The sequence below is a fragment of the Vicugna pacos genome, chromosome 18 (genome assembly GCF_048564905.1).
Source record: "Vicugna pacos chromosome 18, VicPac4, whole genome shotgun sequence".
Lineage (NCBI taxonomy): Eukaryota > Metazoa > Chordata > Mammalia > Artiodactyla > Camelidae > Vicugna > Vicugna pacos.
Window position 1 is genome coordinate 20,485,082 of NC_133004.1, and position 18,830 is coordinate 20,503,911.

The 18,830-nt window shown below is 60.4% G+C and overlaps 1 protein-coding gene across 7 annotated transcripts; it reads left to right on the top strand.

The window, feature by feature from the left end:
• Positions 1 to 118: 118 nt before the first annotated feature.
• TRAF7 (TNF receptor associated factor 7) lies at positions 119 to 18,627 on the top strand. 7 transcript variants are annotated; one of them, XM_031687070.2, is made up of 22 exons: positions 119 to 376; positions 5,544 to 5,760; positions 7,914 to 8,050; positions 8,276 to 8,333; positions 9,913 to 10,004; positions 12,500 to 12,616; positions 13,023 to 13,115; positions 13,302 to 13,335; positions 13,971 to 14,154; positions 14,258 to 14,392; positions 15,045 to 15,262; positions 15,338 to 15,411; positions 15,598 to 15,646; positions 15,730 to 15,857; positions 16,016 to 16,098; positions 16,834 to 16,873; positions 17,000 to 17,116; positions 17,211 to 17,333; positions 17,534 to 17,653; positions 17,744 to 17,875; positions 17,958 to 18,077; positions 18,248 to 18,627. In XM_031687070.2, the coding sequence occupies exons 3-22, from the start codon at positions 7,952 to 7,954 to the stop codon at positions 18,260 to 18,262; spliced, it is 2,031 nt and encodes a 676-aa protein (XP_031542930.1). In that variant the 5' UTR covers positions 119 to 376; positions 5,544 to 5,760; positions 7,914 to 7,951; the 3' UTR covers positions 18,263 to 18,627. The 7 variants fall into 7 exon arrangements, with proteins under 7 accessions (XP_031542930.1, XP_031542931.1, XP_015094731.1 ...); XM_031687071.2 differs by having other exon boundaries at positions 7,914 to 8,032; XM_015239245.3 differs by lacking the exon at positions 5,544 to 5,760.
• The last annotated feature ends 203 nt before the right edge of the window (positions 18,628 to 18,830 follow it).

The following is an 18,830-nucleotide window of genomic DNA, read 5'->3' on the forward strand; positions in this document are numbered from 1 at the left end:
AATCGCGCCTTGGCATTTCTTCTTGGGGCGGTCTCTCGAACCGGACACCGAAAACTCCACCCTTTTGCAGAGGCCATTGAATCTAACTGTGAGCGACGGATACACATAGCCCATCAGGCTCCGATCTGCAACATAGAGTGATTCTGAAGCCACCAATCCTACCCCGCTACTTCGGAGCCGCCGGAAGTCGTAGTTTCTGAAGAGTCTCGCGTAAGGCGGCCGCCGGGGGCTGGGAGAGCCTGGCAACTACAAGTCCCGGCGGACACAGCGCCTGAGTGCTTCCGGCTCGAGCGTCCTGTCCCTTTCCCGGCCAGCGGCCGAGGGGGCACGATGAAACGGGGGGGTGGCGCTGCCGTTCCCGAGCGGCCACGGGCGGGTAAGTGTCCGCGCGGCGTGCAGGCCTGGGGCTTACGCCTCGGTGCCGCGTGGTGGGACGGGGGGCGCGTGCTGGGGTCTGGGGAGGGGGTCGGGCCTAGGGGGCGGGGCTGAGGCAATCCAGGGTCTGTCTTGTAGGTACGTCTGTTTATCAGCTGGTCCATCGCACGCTCGCTTCCTTCATTCTCTCCTTTATTCATTCCTTTTTCCTGCGTTTACTGATCGCCGCCAGGTGCCCAGCACTGTTGGAGGCTCTGGGAGACTGTGGTCCCAGTTCTCCTAGGCTTATCTCGTGCAGGGTTTCTCAACCTCGCCACTCATGACACTTCGTGCCCATCATTCCCTGCTGTGCTTTTTAGGGTGTTGGGAAGCATCCCTGGTTTCCACCCACTAGATACCAGTAGCCTCCCCACCCGCAATATGACAACCAAAAATGTCTCCAGACATTTCCAAGCGTTCCCACTTTAAGAACCGGTGATTTAGATTTGGGGGAGGGATTGACAATACACAGACATGATCACGAGAAATTGTGATAGGTGCTATGAAAAAAGAAACAGGGCATTGAGAAAAAGAGTCCCCAGTAGGGGACTCCTGAATGGCTTGGGGAGGGAACACCTACAGCAAGCAGCCTGTCTTGAGAAGAGCAGTGTGTCTTGCTGAAAGAGCTTGTCGGGCAGAGGTAGAAAGATATGCAAAGGCCCAGAGTGAGAAAGCTCAGTGTACACCAGCGAGTACTGTTAAAGTGGTGAGAGGTGAATTGGATGAGGCCAGACTAGGGTGCAGGACGTGGATAGTCTTGTGCTTACAAAGGAGGCAGTTGGAGGACTCAAGCACAGGAGAGTGGCATCAGATCTGAGTCTAATAAAGAACCTCTGGTTGTATGTGGAGGATGGACTGCTGGCTTCAGTGGGGAAACAGGAGAGAGTGAGGCTAGCTGGTGTGCAGTGGAGATTGGGGTGGGGCCCTCATCTCCGAGTCCTCACTGGGTCTGGCTGCCTGGGCCTGGTTGTCTTGAGCCAGGTCAGGGCAGTAAGCTGGGGCTGAGTCTGGTGTCTCGCTGGATCACACCCTGCCCTAGGGGGAAGGGTTCCACCCTGCTTTGCTGCATCCCTTGCTTAGAGCTCTGTGCTGCCCAGCCTGTCTGCCCACCCTTCTCCTATCCCTCAGACCCCTACCCCCCAATGCAGGCCACCTCTCCTGGGGGCTGCCTGCCCCTTGGCCTTGGCCAAGCGTGTGGCCTTCCTCCCATTCCTTCTCTTTGGGCCTCTTCCTTCCCACACCCCTTCTCTCTGTCATAAATCCCCACTTCCACTTCTCTGGGCATTCAAATTTCTCCATGGAAACCCCAGTCCCTGTGTCTCAGGGTGCCTGAATCCTATAGCAGCACTATCTCCAGAAAACCATAACCTCCTTCTGGGGGAAAGCAGAGACTGGACAGCCTGGCTGAAAGAGACAACTGGCCAGGAAGGAGGGTCTTGAACTTAGGGTCCCTATGGAGTAAGTCCACTATGGTTGTGTGTCATGATCTTCCAGGAAATGAATGAAAAAGATCAGGGTCTTCAGAACTGACTTAGGAGGAACAGGCCCCCACAGAAAAGTGCCTTTGTCATGTTGAACAGAGCGTAGTAGTACTTCTGACCCTTGGCCTCCCCCACCGGGCTCCCAGCTTCTCTAGGGTCAGACTCATGATTAGTTGTCACCACGTCCCCTCTCTCTAGGATAGGGCCTGGCAGGCAGTGGGTGTGACCCTTGGCCAGTTGGCAGGACAAAGGAATGGACAGTTTGGGAAATGGAAGAAGATGCAGTTGAAGAGCCGAGGTTGGGAGGCTTGGGCAGCCCAGACACTGTGATTCAGTTGCTGGCTAGCATGCTGCGTGAGGGGCTGGCTTAAGTGCACAGTGGGGCCTTGTGGTTTGCTGGCAGCAATGGAGTGACCTCTCACTGGCTGTATGTCCCTGGCATGGGCTCTCAGCCTCCATCTTCAGTTCTCCAAGAGAAGCTGCTGTCAGCAGAGCCTTCACTATTGACTCATGTGGCATCTCTCACAGTTCCTTCCAGACCTGGTACATCCACTCCATTTTTATGGATGAGAACTCTGAGGACCACACAGGCAAGCAGCTGGCCCAAAGTCACATAGCCGTTAAGTGGCAGAGGTGGGATTTGAACTCAGGTCTGTTCATGGGTGGGCACCTAGGCCTTCAGGCCTCAGGCCAGCTTATGCAGGAGGCACCCTTGAAGACAGGCCCACCAGCCCCTATAGACAGATGCCCCCAGTGTCCCTCATGCACTGGCCCTGGAGCAGAAGAGATATGGTCACTCCCTGGAGGAGCACGGAGTCAGGTGGGGCAGACGAAGCAGGAAATGGGCCCTGGGGGCTGGGGCTAAAGTCATGGTGCACACCTGGCACTTGGCCACCCTGGGCAGGAGGAAGCAGGCTGTTTGGAAGCCTTTTAGGGGGTGAATAATCCCAAGAGCACCTTGGGAGGGCATCCAGGTGGCAGGAGCCGGAGGAATGTGCCAGCCAGAGTGGTGATGGGGCAGCAAGGGCTGGATGACGTGGGCTGGACAGAGGAGTGGGCAGGCAAGATTGTTGCCCTCTGAGCTCATGGGGCACCTCCAGACCTGGATCTGGCCCAGGGACTGGGGCTGCACTCCCTGACTTCTCCAGAGAAGCAAGTAGGAAGACACACAAGCGACAGAAGCCACGCAGGAAGCAATGAGAAAATGGCCAGGGGGACTTGTAGGTATAGACCAGGCCTAGCCACTGCCCGCTGCTTGGCTCTTGGGCAAAGGCCCAGGACCTGTTTTTATGAGTTTAGACCCCTGATTTAGGACAGCCAGGGACATGCACATGCTTCCCAGTTCTGCCCCTGCAGTCAGGGCTAGGCTGGGCACTGAGTTGGAGGGAGAGTGTGGGCAGAAAAAGGAGCCCTGTAGCCAGGCACTGAGATAGGAGGATGAATGCCATCTCTTCCCAGAACATTCCCTGCTCTGGATCTGGCCAACCCCTTCCTCCAGGAAGCCTTCTGGATGTCCCCAAGCTGGGCCAGGTCTCCATCCTGTACATGGGGGAAAAAAGGACAGAGAGATGAGGCTGGCCCCAAGGGGCAGGTGGGGAAGCGAAGGCATTCCAAGTAGGGGTTAAGGCCAGGCCACAGAGCAGGAGAGACCCCCTCCGTCTAGCAGAGATGGCCCTGGGTGCTGCAGAGGCTGGACCTGGACAGGAAAGGCCAGGAGGCTGGGGGAGGGTCCAAGGGGGCAGAGCCTGGGGAGGGGAGGCCATAGCAGTCTGGTCAGGCGCTTTGAAGCCTCCATGGAGTCTGGGCTGTGGGTCCCAAGGGAAGGATGCAGAGGTGAGGGCAAAGGCCTGTCCTGAGTGCTGGGAGGGAGGGGAGGCCCGGCAGGCCTCAGACCAGGGCCTGCTGAGGTTCTGGGGGATCCCTGACAGCACACTCTGCCTGTTTGGAATGGAAAAAGCATATTAAGGGGACGCCAAGGAACTGCTGAGGGAAATGTGTTTGGCTTCACTATGGCAACCAGGCCTGTCTCTGTAGGATTTGGCAGCCCAGCCTGGGCTTGGGCCAGGGGGTCCTAGGCAGGGGATGACCCTGGGGCTGTGCGGTCTGCAGGTGATGCGAGGGCTGCACCTGGAGCTCTGGCTGCAGTCCCGCCATTTGGCCACCCAGGGCCGTGGCAGGAAGGGCTGAGGGTTCCTGAGCCATCCAGGCTCCTCCCTGGGGTATCCCAAAAGTGTGCCCTGACTGTTTATAGGGCAGTCTACCCCTGGCTGGCTCAGCATGTGCTATTCAGGGGACCCCATCATGCCTGTTGTTGGGAGAGCTGCCTCAAGGTGCCTCTGGCCTGGCTTGGCTCTGCCTCTGGCCACCCCACTTACCCCAGCTCCAGCATGGCCAGCCTGGGTCTCTGCTCCACTGGTGACAGCCTTGAGGCCAAGTAGGCAGAGACCCTGGCAATGTCTGATCTATACCACCTCTGGGTACTTCCCAAGGGAAAGGAGGGCCGTGTCCCACATTCCTGAGAGTGAGGCCCCAGCAGATCCCTTTGGGCTCCCTCCAGGGCATGGGCTGAGGAGGGTTTCGAAGGAGCTGGGCTGCCCTCCTGTGCAGACTGCTCAGAGAAGGGAGCTGGTGGGGGGCTTTCCTGAAAAGGGGCTCAGGATGGCTGGGGCATTTCAGGCAGATCTCTGGCTCCTCACTGGGCAGTCAGGGCACTGCAGGCCCTAGAAGTCCCTTAGACATGGATGTGAGTGGACAGAGACTCCTGGGCCTTGACCCCTGGCTGAGGTGAGGTCTGCACAGACCCTGAGCATCTGAGGGTCCCATCCTCCCACTAGCCTTACCCAAGGCAGACAGCCTCATCTCCATCATGGCCTGGGGTCTTTTCTCTTTCATGGATAGAATCCTTGAGAGTCCCTCCCCTGGGTTCTGCTGAGGTACCTGAGAACCGACAGGGGGGGCCTTGGCAGGGAGGGTGGCAGGACTGTGGGGGTGGGGGCGGGGCCTTTTCTCACCCTGCCCCACACCAGGTCTTCCTAGTCTGCACAGCCCATGGCTTTTCCTAGTTTGGGAGAGGCCGGGCTCTGGGATAGGTAAGGAATCTGGCTCTAGTTGACAACTTCCTGTCTGACTGAGAACCTCAGGCTGACTGTGGGGAAGAGGCCTCTTCCCCTGGGGGGCCAGGGGACAACCCCAGGACAGCTGGGCCCAGCTAGGGGAGCGCTGAGCTATGCTGTTGTGTTCCTGGGGTTTTGGTCTCCAGGGCCAATAGATACTGGGGAAGACTGTTATTGCAAAATGCAGCCCCTGGGGACCTCCCTGAGGGCAAGGGAGGGCTGAGGGCTTCTTGCTCAATTCTGAGATGCTCTGGATGAAATCGCTGTGTTCCGGGTGGGCGGGGCGCACAGTGTCCCGCCCACCCCTGGGTCCCTGGCTAGGGCGACACACTGAACCCGTGTGAACCGGGAAATGGTTCCCTCCCTCCTTCCCTCACTCAGCTTAACTCCCCAGCCAGTCTTGTACGTCCCCCATCGGGTCGGGTCGTGTGTCATCGCCGTGGGCCTGACCGCTATTGGTCGTCTGGGGACTTTCCGGCCCGATTTGCATGTTGCCCTGCGAGCCCTGCGTGCCTTTCTGTTTACTTCACTTCAGAGCGCAGGACAGCCAGACGCCTGCTCTCCCAGGCTGCAGCAACAGGCACTCGGGCACACGACACCCACGGGGGCCAGCAGGCTGGCTCCGGTCCTGTGGGGAGTGCCTGCTGGGGTCCTGGCCACCCGGACCGTGGGTGTTGCTCACTGAAGCCAGCAGCTGGCCTCTTGGCCCTGGGAGCTTGCAGTGAAGGGAGCGGATGGATTGTAAAATCAAGGTCAGTGTCAGCCAGTGGCCTCCCTGTGATACCCACCCCTCATGGCGCCCCGTGGTGCTGAGGCTGAAGCCAACCTTGGGTTTCCCCAAAGGGCGGAGCTTTACATGCTGATGGGGCGATTCCTGGAGCTCCCAGGTTTTCCGCTGTCTAGGCCTCACCCCACCCCGGGTGTCCTCACCCCAAGCAGGGCAGCCTCCGAGACTTCCTGCTTGGCGTGGAGACCCACAGCAGCGCTGGGAGTGGAGCTGGAAGTGAGGCTTCTGGACAGACCAATTGCACACCTCTGCCTGAGGGCTCAGCCCTGCCCAGTCTCCAAAGCCCCTCTCTCTCCCCTGAGAGGATGGGCCACCAGGGAGCCTGGGCTGGGGCACACAGCCAAGCCCCTTGAATCATAGCAGGGAGGGTGGTGGGCAGGAGAGGGAGGCTTTAGCCAAGCTCTCGGGATTCCCTATCTAGGCAGACCCACAGGGCCCTCAGAGCCCTGAGGCGGGAGGCGCCTCATAACAGTGCCAACTGCGGGGGCCCAGAGCCGCCCTGTTGAAGCCTGAGTCTTAAAGTTTGGGAGGGTGGCGTGCAAGCGGTGTTTGAAGGGGTGAGCAGGGAGGGAAGGGTGAGGAGACAGCAGGGGATGAGCCCACTACCTCCCTGCAGACCCGTGGGCCAGGCTGGGGGACTGCTGGGTGGACCCCAGGTCACAGTGCATGGCAGTGGTGTACTTGGTGTGGGGAATGGACGCTGTTAAATGGACCAGGTCAGGAGGACCTGGTGGGGAAGGTACCAGAACTAGCTGGACTGTGCAGTTGCTCTCTGCTGGACTCACACTGGGTTGGGGCAGAGAGCATCTCCTGCCTTCTCCTACAGTGCAGGGGGCTTGGCAGCCCTTTCCGCCTGGAGTCTCTTGCAGTCCTGTGGGACCTCCAGACCACAGCAGTTGGGCCTCTGCCTGCCATGCCGCTCCCGGGAGCAAAATGAGCCCAGCCTCCCCCAGGAGTTCCTGATGCTGTTCTGATGGCTAGGCTGGGTGGCGGGTGATGAGCCCATAGTGTGGTGTCCAGGGGATGCTGCTAGGGGTCTCCTGAGGCAGGGACCCCAAGTTGGCTTGGTGGCAGTGTTCCTGAGCATGTGGCCTTCCTCCCTGTGGGGAGTTTGGCTTCAAGCTTGGGCCTCTTGGCACTAAACACAGCCGACTGCCATAGAGGGAGACGGTGCTCCTGGCTATAGACTACTGTGGATCCTGCTATTTGGAAGACTGCTTGGAGCAGGTGCCTGCTGATAGGGCCACCGGAGGGCGGGCGCTGTCTCGGGAGTGGAGTAGCTCTCTGGGGTTCCATCCTCAGTGTGAGTTGCTGCCTGTGTCTCCTCTTCTTTCTAATCTCTTCCCTAGTCTGTGGGTACACCTGGGCTGGCCAGCTCTCCTGGGGCCCACCTTAGCTCCTTCCTTCATGGGGGATGGCAGTCACTGGGGGCCTGGGATGATTCCCCTTCTGCCTTCTCCCTGTCACCCTAGCCCATGAGACATTAGTCACACTGAGGGGGGCAAAAGGGCATCCTTGGTTCCTGGGTGAGTGACCTGCACAAGGTTGAGAATCTGAGCTCATCTTTCCTCCCCTACCCAAAGGGGCTTTCTCTGTGTCCGGAGGCTGGTGAGAGACAGGGCTCTGGTCACGTTACCGGACAGGTTCCTAGGGTGTGACCAGCGTCTCCACCATCCTGCAGACTGGGGCTAGCTGGGGCCTGACCACACCTGCCCTGGCATGTGGCTTGGTCTTGCTGTGTATACCCAGCCTTGGCCCCAGGGACATCCGGACCTTGGACCCAGAAAAGCAGACAGAGCAGGGGTGAGGGGCTCTCTAGCTCTGAGGCAGAGCTGGTGGGCTTTTCCAAAGGGCTAAGCCTTAAAGGAAGGTAGAACTGAGTGGTAGCTGCCATCCTGCATCCGGGGCCTCCTCCTTTCCTCTGGCCTGTGCACACCTGGGACAAGAGGGCGGGGAAGGGACTTTGCCCACATGGACCCACGCTTGTTATTGGTGGTAGAGGGCGGCCAGAGCAGGCCTGCCTGTGGGGAGCAGCCCTGCCCGTGGCGAGCAGCCCTGGCCAACTGACAGAGGCTTGGCTGCTGTCTCTAAAGCCCCTCATTTGTGCTCCACCCACAGGGGACGCTGCCCGAGGACCCTAGATGTCTCTCTAGAGCATGAGCTCGGGCAAGAGTGCCCGCTACAACCGCTTCTCCGGGGGGCCTACCAACCTTCCCACCCCAGACGTCACCACCGGGGTAAGGGGACACCCTCAGGTGAGGGTCTCCCTCTGTGCACACCCCACATACCCAGAGCTTCCAGAGCAGTTCCCTCCCAACCTGGAGGTCCCTTGGATGGGCTGGTGCTGTGTGTGTGGTCAGTGTGTCCGAGTATATGCGTGTGTGTAGGCGCATTGGTGGGAAGGCCTGTCAGTGCACGTCCATGTGTCTGTCCATATTCTCTGTGGGGTCAAGGCCAAGTCTCATCCATTCTCTCTCCAGACCAGAATGGAAACCACCTTTGGGCCCGCCTTTTCAGCTGTCACCACCATCACAAAAGGTGAGCCTGTGAGCCCAGGCCAACCCGGGCTGGGCTGGAGCCCGCCATCCTGCTCCCTGCGGCCGCATCCTCCTCCCTCAACCCTGGCATCCCCTTGCACCTACCTTCTTCCCGGAGACCTGCCTGCCACCCCTCCGGGTGGGCTGCCTGACTTCCCGGCATCGCATTGGACACCCATCCCTTATCAGGTGACCCCTGACTCGTCCACCCCAGGCTCCTGGCAGCCCCTGAAAGGTCAGGACTAGGGACCCTGCCAGGCATGGATAGGTGGTAAGACGTACTCACGGGCTCCTTTTTCGAGTCTGGTCCCATGACTGAGGCTCCAGCACTGTGTGTTTGAGGGGGCGGTGAGGAACTAGCACACACGGCCATGGCCTCTTTCCTGAAGACATGAGGGGGAGGGCCCTTGGGTCAGGGCTGCTGGTTCTGGGGAGCAGCGTGTGTTCTGTTGCCTTTTCAGAACTCTGCCCCCTCGTAGGAGGACACCAGCTGCGGCTGCGAATTAGTTTTTTAATTGCTTTTTCACTGGCTCCTTTTTACTGCTGGGTGACCCCCTTGGGGGCTGTGAAAGAGTCCTCTTTTTTTCTTAAATACTCCTTTCTGAAGAAAAAGCAAACAAACATCCCCTCCATTCGCATCACCCAAGTAATTGTTTCTTAATTTCTCATCTGCCTTTAGAAACCATGTAGCACCCTGTCATGGCAGTCATTAGCTCGGTGGAGAGTGACAGAGGCCTGTCTCGCCCTTGTCCCACCCAGCAACTCCTCCGTGGCAGGGGTAGTCAGAGCTAGTGACCAGGCATGAACAATCGCCTCACCTGGGCCCTCTCATTCCAGACAGGGAAACTAAGGCCCAGCCACAGGGCAGCCAGTTGAAGCCTGGACCATGAACCCAGGCCTTCAGGGCTGGTTGTTGTGACATCTGGGCCTGGCTGCGGCCTAAGACGAGTGGTGGCCACTCTAGGCCTCTGGCTGTCGCCTGCAGGGCCTATGAGGGTGACTTCTGTTCCCATATGGACCGTGACCAGTGTTTTCTCTGGGCAGCTGGGGTGACATGCAGGAAGAAGAGGGTGCATGCCTCCAGCAGCCTTCCTTGGAGGAGGCCAAGAAGGCCTCTGGTGGGCTCCTGGTACTGGCCACACCAGGGGAGGAGTTGGTGGAAGAGGCTGCCATCCTGGCCCCACCACGTACCCACTGAAGGGCCTTGGACCTCTCAGCCTCACTCCTTTTCTCTGGACTGAGGCTGTCAGAGAACCCACCTGGCAGGGTTACCTTGAGGGTCAGAGAAATGTCCCTTGTAGAGACTGAGAGAAGACCCCTCCACCCTACTCATGGCCTGCCTGGGAGTGGCAGGGCTGTGGCTGGGAGCTTCTGGGCTCAGCGCTGGGACTGTCCAGGGCAGGCCAAGCCCTGTGGTTGAGCTCCAGGTAATGGTTAGACCTGGGAAGACAACCCAAACTTTCCCTGACACCCAGTCCAGCCTCTGTCCCCACACTGGCCCATCTGTGAAGGAGGTCACGGTGGTCAGGCTTCCCCCGACAGCCCACGCTCACAGCATCTCAGCCGTCTTTTTCTTGCAGCCGATGGGACCAGCACATACAAACAACACCGCAGGACACCCTCTTCCTCCAGCTCCCTTGCCTACTCCCCGCGGGATGAGGAGGACAGCATGGTAGGTCTGCGTCTGCTCACCCTCCCCACCCCACAGGCAGGTAAGGGGTGGGTTGGAGGGGTCTTCTCTCTGCCAAGCCTTCCTTCCTGAGGCCCAGGTCTCAGGAGGGGCTGAAGGTGGAGGCTCAGCCACGAGGAGCACCCTGAGCTCAGGTCTGAGGGTGAGGTGAACTACTGAGGTGGGAGGGTCTAGCATGTGGGGACACCTTGAGGCCTGAGCACCCACAGCGGGGTTTTGAGTGGTGGCAGGAGGGGATGGCACCTGCATGCCAGAACAAGGCACATTTGGCTCCATCTTGGAGAGTTAGGAGCCACAAAATCTTCAGACAGGAGGGTAACAAGATCAGACCCCCAGTTTTAAAGTGTCCTCTGTGGCTGAGTAGAGGACAAGTGGGTGGGTTGCTGCGTAGAGGCAGGAGCTCCTAGTCTGGGGACCCTGACAAGGGAGATGGGACTCAGCAGGTGGGGAAACATGGACAGGCCCAAGCTGGGGGATCAGCACAGGGGGCCTGTGACGCCTGTGCTGACCATTGAGGAGCCAGAGAGTTCCCTGTCGCCAGCTCTGTGGAATGAGGAAGGGGTTCAGGGCAGAGTTGGGGCTGGCTGTCAGTTCCCTGGCTGTGTGGCCAGTGTCACAGTGACCATTCCCTGTTTGTCCACTGGCCCTCCTCTCTGGGCCCTGGGATGGCCCCGGGGAAGCAAAGGCCAGCCCAGCTGGCGGGGGTTGGGGCATGGGCGCTGCCCCTGACCTCTCCTGGGGCAGCTTTCCGCTCTCCCTCGGAGCACCTGACAGACTTTGGCTGGCTCTCCAGCCCTCCTAGCCTCCCAGCACCGAAGGCTTCTCATGCAGGATGGCCAAGCCTTTGTTTCCTGTTTAATAGGAAGAAAAAAAGTATTTTTAATGATTTGAACAAGTACACTCGTTTGCCTAGCGCTGCACTGGGCCCTCTCTAAGCACTAGGCAAATGTATTATGCCACACTCCCTTGGGTTCTGCCTGCCTCAGTCTCCGCATCCTTTGAGCTGCCCACGAGAGTGTGGCTGAGAACACAAGGCTCGCCAGCCCGCTCGGGCTTGGAGGGAAGTAGTTTCTGGAATCCTTGGGTTTGGGTGGCTTTAGGAGGTAGGTGTGCTGTGGCCACCTGGGCACCTTGTCTTTGGTTATTGGGCCCCCACAGGCCACCCCTCTGCTTGCCCCGAGGAGCTGGGCCTTCTCCTAGCCCCTATAGTTTGGGGCTAGCTCCCCTGCCCCCAGCCCAGGCCCGGCAGCATCTGCCCTGTCACTTAGGAAGAGCAGAGCCCCTCAAGGGTCAGGCGGGCAGGCAGGCAGGCGGGCAGGCGGGTAGGGGAAACAGCTGGGCTGGGCCCCACGTGCTTGGCCCAGCTCCCACTAGTCCTGCTCTCACCCTCTGGTTTCCATCGCTGCCCTAGGGATGATTTGACTCACTTCCTCTGACTTTCCCTTCTCATTCCTCACGTGGCGTTTCCATGCAAACGTGCCACTCAGGATGCTATGACGGCAGGTGGGCACTGCCCTGGTTGAGGAGGTGCCTTTTGCGGGCATGCTGGGGCCCAAGATTTCTGCTGCCCCCACTCAGGGAAGCCAGGCCCTGAAACTAGCCAGGCTTCTGTGTGGAGCTGGCACTGCCCAGCCAGCCTCCCTCTGCCCGCAGTGGGTCCCCTGGGCTGGCGGGGAGGGGATTGTTCCAATGGTCCCCACACCCACAGAGGCTCAGACAGGCAGCTGGGCCCCAGAGTGGCTGGGACCAAGAGGGGACAGGTGGGTTGAGTTTCGAGGCAGGAGGTTTATGGCGTATGAATGAGGCTTCGGGGTGGGAGGGGAGGAGTGTGGGGAGCGATTGCTCTTGTCAGATCTCTTCTGGAGGGTTCTCGCCCCAGACGGGAGGAAGGGACAGTATCCCTTGCCCTGGGACTCCCCCCAAATCCATGTCTTTGGTGGCTCAGGCAGAGACAGGCACTCGTGGCCCTCCCTCCTGCAGTCAGAAGCTTGGCTGGGGTTTGGTGATGGTGTCTCCACTTTCCCTGGGAGCCCCACTGGCCTGTGCTAGTGTCCCTGGCCAGGAAGGCCAGGTGGGCAGCGGAGACCAGCAGGCACATAGAGCCCTGCAGCCTCTCCCAGCCAGCATTCCCCTCCGTTCCCTCCAGCAGTCTGGGGGCTGTGGCTGCCTGGGATTGGCTGGTGGAAGTGCCCCCTCTGCGGCCCACATTCCCTCACGGGAAGCAGGAAGCAGGCCTAGCACGTCCTCGTAGAATTGAATAGCAGGAAGTCTCTCCATTTACACAAAGAAAATTGGCAGATGTGAGCAGGCATCCCCACAACAGGGCCGGGACCGCCAGGCAGGCGGGGGCCTAGGCACTGCACCAGCTCCCCAGGCACAGGCGGGGCCCGGTGGACAGAGTGAGCACCCACAGGGACGGGGTGGCCCTGGGGCCCCACCCTCCTGCTGGCTGACAGCCACCTGTATCTGCACCACAGCCCCCCATCAGCACCCCACGCCGCTCTGACTCGGCCATCTCTGTCCGCTCCCTGCACTCGGAGTCCAGCATGTCCCTGCGGTCCACATTCTCGCTGCCTGAGGAGGAGGAGGAGCCGGTAGGTGTGATGGCCCGGAGGGGACCCTCACTGTGCTGGGGCCCTGGTCCACATGAGAGACTCAAGGGACCAGGCCCAGTCCCCCAGGCATGTTCCTCTCATTCCCCACCCCAGAGGCTGCCCAGAGAGCAGCTTTGGGAAGGGAAGGTGGGGCCTCCATCCCAGGGACGGGTAGGTGCTAGCTGGCGAGGGCATGGCTGGAGGGGTTCTTCCTGCTCAGGTCCCCTGGAACTCAGGCCCACCCCTGGGCCTCACCAGGCTCTTCTCAGGGCATAGCCCAGCAGAGGTGCTTCCGCCCCCAGGAGGGCAGTATGGGCCTACAGGGGGTAGGGCTGGGTGCTCCAGGTGCCCACACCCATGTCAGTTGCCCCAGGCCCCACCCTTAACCTGACCTGCTTGGTTCTAGGAGCCACTGGTGTTTGCTGAGCAGCCGTCAGTGAAGCTATGCTGTCAGCTCTGCTGCAGTGTTTTCAAGGACCCTGTGATCACCACGTGTGGGGTGAGGCTGCCCTCCCTGCCCAGCCTGCCCTCTCCCCAGCCTGTGCACCACTGTGAGGCCGGTGGGCTGCCTTGGCCTCCGTCACAGGACAGGCCTGGTCTGGCCACCCAGGAGCTGCTCTTTGCAGTGGGCACGGGGTCAGGGCAACTCTGAGGTTGCATCCCAATCTGCCCATTGTCTCCACAGCATACCTTCTGTCGAAGATGCGCCCTGAAGTCAGGTAGGTCCCTCTTAGCCCAGGCTCAGCCACTGTGTTCCCAGCTCGGGGGAAGGTCCCTCCGCAGAGGTCCCGGCCCAGGCCCAGCACTGATTGTGCCCCTGGCTGCAGTGTCTCTGCAGTCCTGCCCATGGTGGTGGTTTCTGGATGGCCGCTCAGGCCGGGCTTAAGATGAGTTCAAGACCTTGGTGAGCAGAGCAGTGAGACCCACAAGCAGGGCCTCCCAGGCTCAATGCCCTCCCCATGGCAGGTGTGGGCGGGCTTCCTGGGTTTAGCACCTGCTCTCTGGCAGTGCTGCCCTCACTGTCAAGGCTGTCTGCCTTGCCGCCTCAGGCTTTAGCAGCTGGGCCCAGAGCTGGCCGTCTCCATACTCTGTCTCGACCTGCTCACCTGCTGGTCAATTTCGGTGACCCAGCTGTGCACCCCTTTCCTATTCTGGGTGCCCCAGATGGGAAGGCAGATGGGTGCGCTAGGCCCCTGACAGAGGCTGAGCCCACCCACTGGGTGTGCAGTTCCAAGCCTGCCAGTCACTAGGGAACAGTCTCTCCTAGCGCAGCCTGGCCACAGTGCCTGGGGCAGAGCTGCCAGGAGAGGGGGTGGCTGGGTGGGCCGTGGGGTCATCATGCCCTACTCCCCAGAGAAGTGTCCTGTGGACAACGCCAAACTGACGGTGGTGGTGAACAACATTGCGGTGGCCGAGCAGATCGGCGAGCTCTTCATCCACTGCAGGCACGGCTGTCGGGCGGCAGCGGGTGGGAAGCCCACTGTTTTCGAGGTGGACCCCCGAGGGTGCCCCTTCACCATAAAGCTCAGTGCCCGGAAGTAAGTGCCTCCGTGGTTCCCCAGCTCCCCACCCACCAGGGGTACCGAAAACCGGTGCCTCTGGGGACTCAGCCCGCGCCCCACCATGTCCCACCTCCCCTAGGGACCACGAGGGCAGCTGTGACTACAGGCCTGTGCGGTGTCCCAACAACCCCAGCTGCCCACCCCTCCTCAAGATGAACCTGGAGGCCCACCTCAAGGAGTGCGAGCACATCAAGTGTCCCCACTCCAAGTACGGGTGAGTGGGCGGGGGTGGGTGCACGGGGCTGCCCCGGGGTTGCCCCCAGGGTGGGGGCAGATGGGCTGGAGGGGGTGGGCAGGCCGGGGCTGGCATTCACAGTCCCTCCTTCAGCAAACCTTGATTGAGATCTGCCTGTGTGCCGGGTGCTGGGGAGACGACCTTAGCGGGAGCCACACTACCGACTGTGTAATTACAACCCGAGGTACAGGTGCCGAGAAGGAGACCTGAGCCCCGTGGGAACAAGAGGGGACAAAGCGGTCAGGGTGCTGGGGGTGGTCCGGGAAGGCTTGAGCTGAGAACTAATGCATGCGGGGGCAGAAGTCGGGCAAAGACCTGGGTGTGAGGGCTTCCAGCAGAAGGACCAGCACAGGTGGAGTTGAGAGCAGAGGGGAGGTGGGGGTGGAAGAAGAGGCAGCAGCTGGCTCTTTAGGGCAGAAGCCATGAGGTGGGGGAGGAACCCTTGAGCAGGAATGAAGTGATTGGATGGCTGGGTGGAAGCAAGATAGATGGGCGGGCATGCAGGTGTGGAGAGTTTGGCACTGAAGTAGGTAGGATTCAAGAGATTCTTGGGGTTGAGGGAGGCAGAGGGAAGGGTCCCACTGGGTGGGCAGGTGGGCAGGTGGGCAGGGCAGCCGTTCTATGCCTCCAGGTGCACGTTCATTGGAAACCAGGATACGTATGAGACGCACCTGGAGACCTGCCGCTTTGAGGGCCTAAAGGAATTCCTGCAGCAGACAGACGACCGCTTCCATGAGATGCATGTGGCGCTGGCCCAGAAGGACCAGGAGATCGCCTTCCTGCGCTCCATGCTGGGCAAGCTTTCGGAGAAGATTGACCAGCTGGAGAAGAGCCTGGAGCTCAAGTTTGGTGAGAGCCTGGCCTGGAGGGGGCAGGGTGAAACCCTTCCTCCTGGTCCCTGACACCCTCTCCCCGGCTGCTCAGATGTCCTGGATGAAAACCAGAGCAAGCTCAGCGAGGACCTCATGGAGTTCCGGAGGGATGCGTCCATGTTGAACGTGAGCAGGCAGGGGTCTCAGGCGGGGCCAGATGCAGGGAAGTTGGGTGGGGTGGGGGACATGAGACTGTCTCAGCTTGGGTCCTAGTGGGAGGCTTGTTCCCTCTCAGGATTAAGTGTCTGTGCTGGGGAGGGCTACTGCTGCCCCTGCCGTGCCCCACCCTCTGTTCTGCTCTTGGCCTTGCAGGACGAGCTGTCCCACATCAATGCACGGCTGAACATGGGCATCCTAGGATGTGAGTACGGGCCCACTGCTGCTCCTGCTGCCGTCCCCGAGGCCCCGACAGGTCCCTTACCAGCTCCCCCTATCTCTCTGCAGCCTATGACCCACAGCAGATCTTCAAGTGCAAAGGAACTTTCGTGGGCCACCAGGGCCCTGTCTGGTGTCTCTGCGTCTACTCAATGGGGGACCTCCTCTTCAGCGGCTCCTCTGACAAGACCATCAAGGTGGGCAGGGTCCTGTCTGGAGCTCAGCAGACTGGCAGGGCAGGGGTGGGCAAAGGCCTTCCCATGGGCAGGGCTCTCTCCCCTCCCCCGTGCCTCATGTCATCCCTGCCATTGGGCTCAGGCCTCTGGGACCTGGCTTGATGCCCCGGTCTCTGCAGGTGTGGGACACGTGTACCACCTACAAGTGCCAGAAGACGCTGGAGGGCCATGACGGCATTGTGCTCGCTCTCTGCATCCAGGGGTGAGTGCAGGCACAGGTGCAGCCGCTGACTGCAGGGCCCTCGTGCTGCTGCGCCATGGACTGCAAGCTGGAGTCTATGGCCACACATTTCCTAGAGCGGCTGTGTCTGCCCCTCCTGTGAGAAACCCTTGACCCTGAGCGGGGCAGAGTCACTGGGTGGCAGCATGTGGGCTTCTCATCTCTGAAGTTGTACATTCACAGAGCACAGCCCCGGCCCTGGAGTGCCTCAGGCAGCCACAGACAGGTGGGACTACCAGAGAGTGGAGGCAGGAGCTCAGCTACTGCTGGCCTGTAGCCAAAGCCCAAAGGACACTGCACCACAGAGCAGCCAGTGTGGGCATCCTCTCTTCCCCCAGAATGTCCCTTCTAGACTTTCCCTCTTGTCCCGTGTCAGGAGGCTTCATGTTGTGGGTGTGTGAGTGTGTATGTGTGAGAGAGAGAGATGCTGGCTCACAGGAAGTAACAGCTTGACTGCCAGCAGCGCTAACAGGGGTAATTACCCCCCAGCTCAGCTGTCAGACATGTGCCAGGCAGGCACTAAGTGCTGGGCCTCCACTTTCAAGGTCTCCTCCCTGAGACAGTAAAACCCAGGCTGGGCTCAAGGAAGCAGCAGTGGCCCTGGTACTGGCCCAAGCTGCTGGTTCCTGGTGGCCAGCACCACCTCAGCCTGGCCAGGGCAGCAACAGCAAGAACACTGGCTTCTCGCGCCCCAATGCCTTGGCTTTGCTTCCCCAGGTGCAAGCTCTACAGTGGCTCCGCAGACTGCACCATCATTGTGAGTGGGGCCGGTGGGCAGGCGGGTTCCGGGCCCTGCCCATATCTCAGAGCCCCAGGCTCGCTGTGCTGCTGGGGGCTGGGCTCAGGGCCAGTCCCTAAGGCTTCCCATCCTCCCTCCTGCCAGGTGTGGGACATCCAGAACCTGCAGAAGGTGAACACGATCCGGGCCCATGACAACCCAGTGTGTACGCTGGTGTCCTCACACAACATGCTCTTCAGCGGCTCCCTGAAGGCCATCAAGGTCAGGCAAGGAGGGGTACATGTGTGCGGGGCAGCGGGTGGGGATGCCTTCCCCCACCCCCTGACCCAGCCTGTACTCATGGCTGCTCCCATAGGTCTGGGACATCGTGGGCACTGAGCTGAAGCTGAAGAAGGAGCTCACCGGCCTCAACCACTGGGTGCGGGCCCTGGTGGCCGCCCAGAGCTACCTGTACAGTGGCTCCTACCAGACAATCAAGGTACGCCCCTCCCGACGCTGGCCTTTCCCAGGCCCACTTCCAGGGGCTCTGCCTGCCCTGCCCTGACCCAGCCAGCACTGGGAGACCCTCACACACACCCTGGGTGGTAGGTGGGTTGCCTACCTATGGTGTCCAAAGCCCCAGAGGCCCAGGGGATGAGACACCTGGCCTGGGACCAAGTGGCCTGAGCTTGCCCATAGATCTGGGACATCCGGACCCTCGACTGCATCCACGTCCTACAGACGTCTGGTGGCAGCGTCTACTCTATCGCTGTGACGAATCACCACATTGTCTGTGGCACCTACGAGAACCTCATCCATGTAAGAGTGGGTGCCGAGGGGCAGGGCCTGATTCTGAGCCCCTGTCCTCCCCTGTCTGTGTCTCCAACCTGCCTGTGCCACCCTCCTCAGGTATGGGACATCGAGTCCAAGGAGCAGGTGCGGACCCTGACAGGTCACGTCGGCACCGTGTATGCCCTGGCGGTCATCTCAACGCCAGACCAGACCAAAGTCTTCAGCGCGTCCTACGACCGGTCTCTCAGGGTGCGAGATGGCCTAGTGACAGTGGGAGGCCTTGGGCAGGTGGCCAAGCCTGGGTAGGTCCTCATGTCCTGTGTACCCCTAGGTCTGGAGCATGGATAACATGATCTGCACACAGACCCTGCTGCGGCACCAAGGCAGCGTGACGGCACTGGCAGTGTCCCGGGGCCGGCTCTTCTCAGGAGCTGTGGACAGCACTGTGAAGGTCAGCGCCTTGGCTCAGACCATCCAAAGGGCCGCATGTGTGGAGCTGGAGAGGAGGCACAAGGAGCTAGCAGCCCTGGGCGGGTGGCAGTGGAGGGCAAGTATGAATTGCAGGTGGCTTTGGGGCTGGATGGCCAAAGGGGAACCTGAAACAGAGCCTTTCCTCTGCAGGTTTGGACTTGCTAACAGAATCCGGGCTGGGTCTTGTCTCCCCTGGGCCCGACTTAGGCCTGTCCAAGTCAGGCTGGCCACATGGCTGGTCTCGGGGTCCCTGCCTGCCCTGTGGGACAGGCAGGCAGACTCAGCCAGCCAGTCAGGCAGTGCCCTCCCTGCCCTGCGCCCAGGGACCCCCCCTCTGCTTGGCCCTGTCGTTGTCACTGCCAGGACAGTGCCCAGCCCTGCTCTGGGTGCCAGGTACGACGCTCACCAGGCCCACCCTCCATCCCCACTCCAGATGGACTGCAGGCCTTTTTACTCACCTTTTCTACTGTTTTTAGACTGTATATAGATTTGATTACTTCTTGATTGAAATAAAAGCTGCACAGACTGTGGCTGTGAGTGGGGAAGGCTGTTAGGGGGAGGGGGAGGCTGCCTGAGGACACTGGGATACACAGGCCCCAGCAGCCAGTGGGGAAGAAGCTGGGGAGGGACCACAGGCAGCTCCTGTTGACAACCCCAGGAGCAGCCTTTTTGGTGAATTCTCCCTGCCAGGAACAGGCTAGCCCCCAACTTGCCCCCAACACCCCCCCCCAAA

Bases quoted from the DNA above. Each gene is read 5' to 3' on its own strand.
- TRAF7 (XM_031687070.2), top strand. From the start codon at position 7,952: ATGAGCTCGGGCAAGAGTGCCCGCTACAACCGCTTCTCCGGGGGGCCT. The intron at 14,155-14,257 runs GTAAGTGCCTCC...CACCTCCCCTAG, and splicing joins ATAAAGCTCAGTGCCCGGAA to GGACCACGAGGGCAGCTGTG. The intron at 15,647-15,729 runs GTGAGTACGGGC...ATCTCTCTGCAG, and splicing joins GAACATGGGCATCCTAGGAT to CCTATGACCCACAGCAGATC.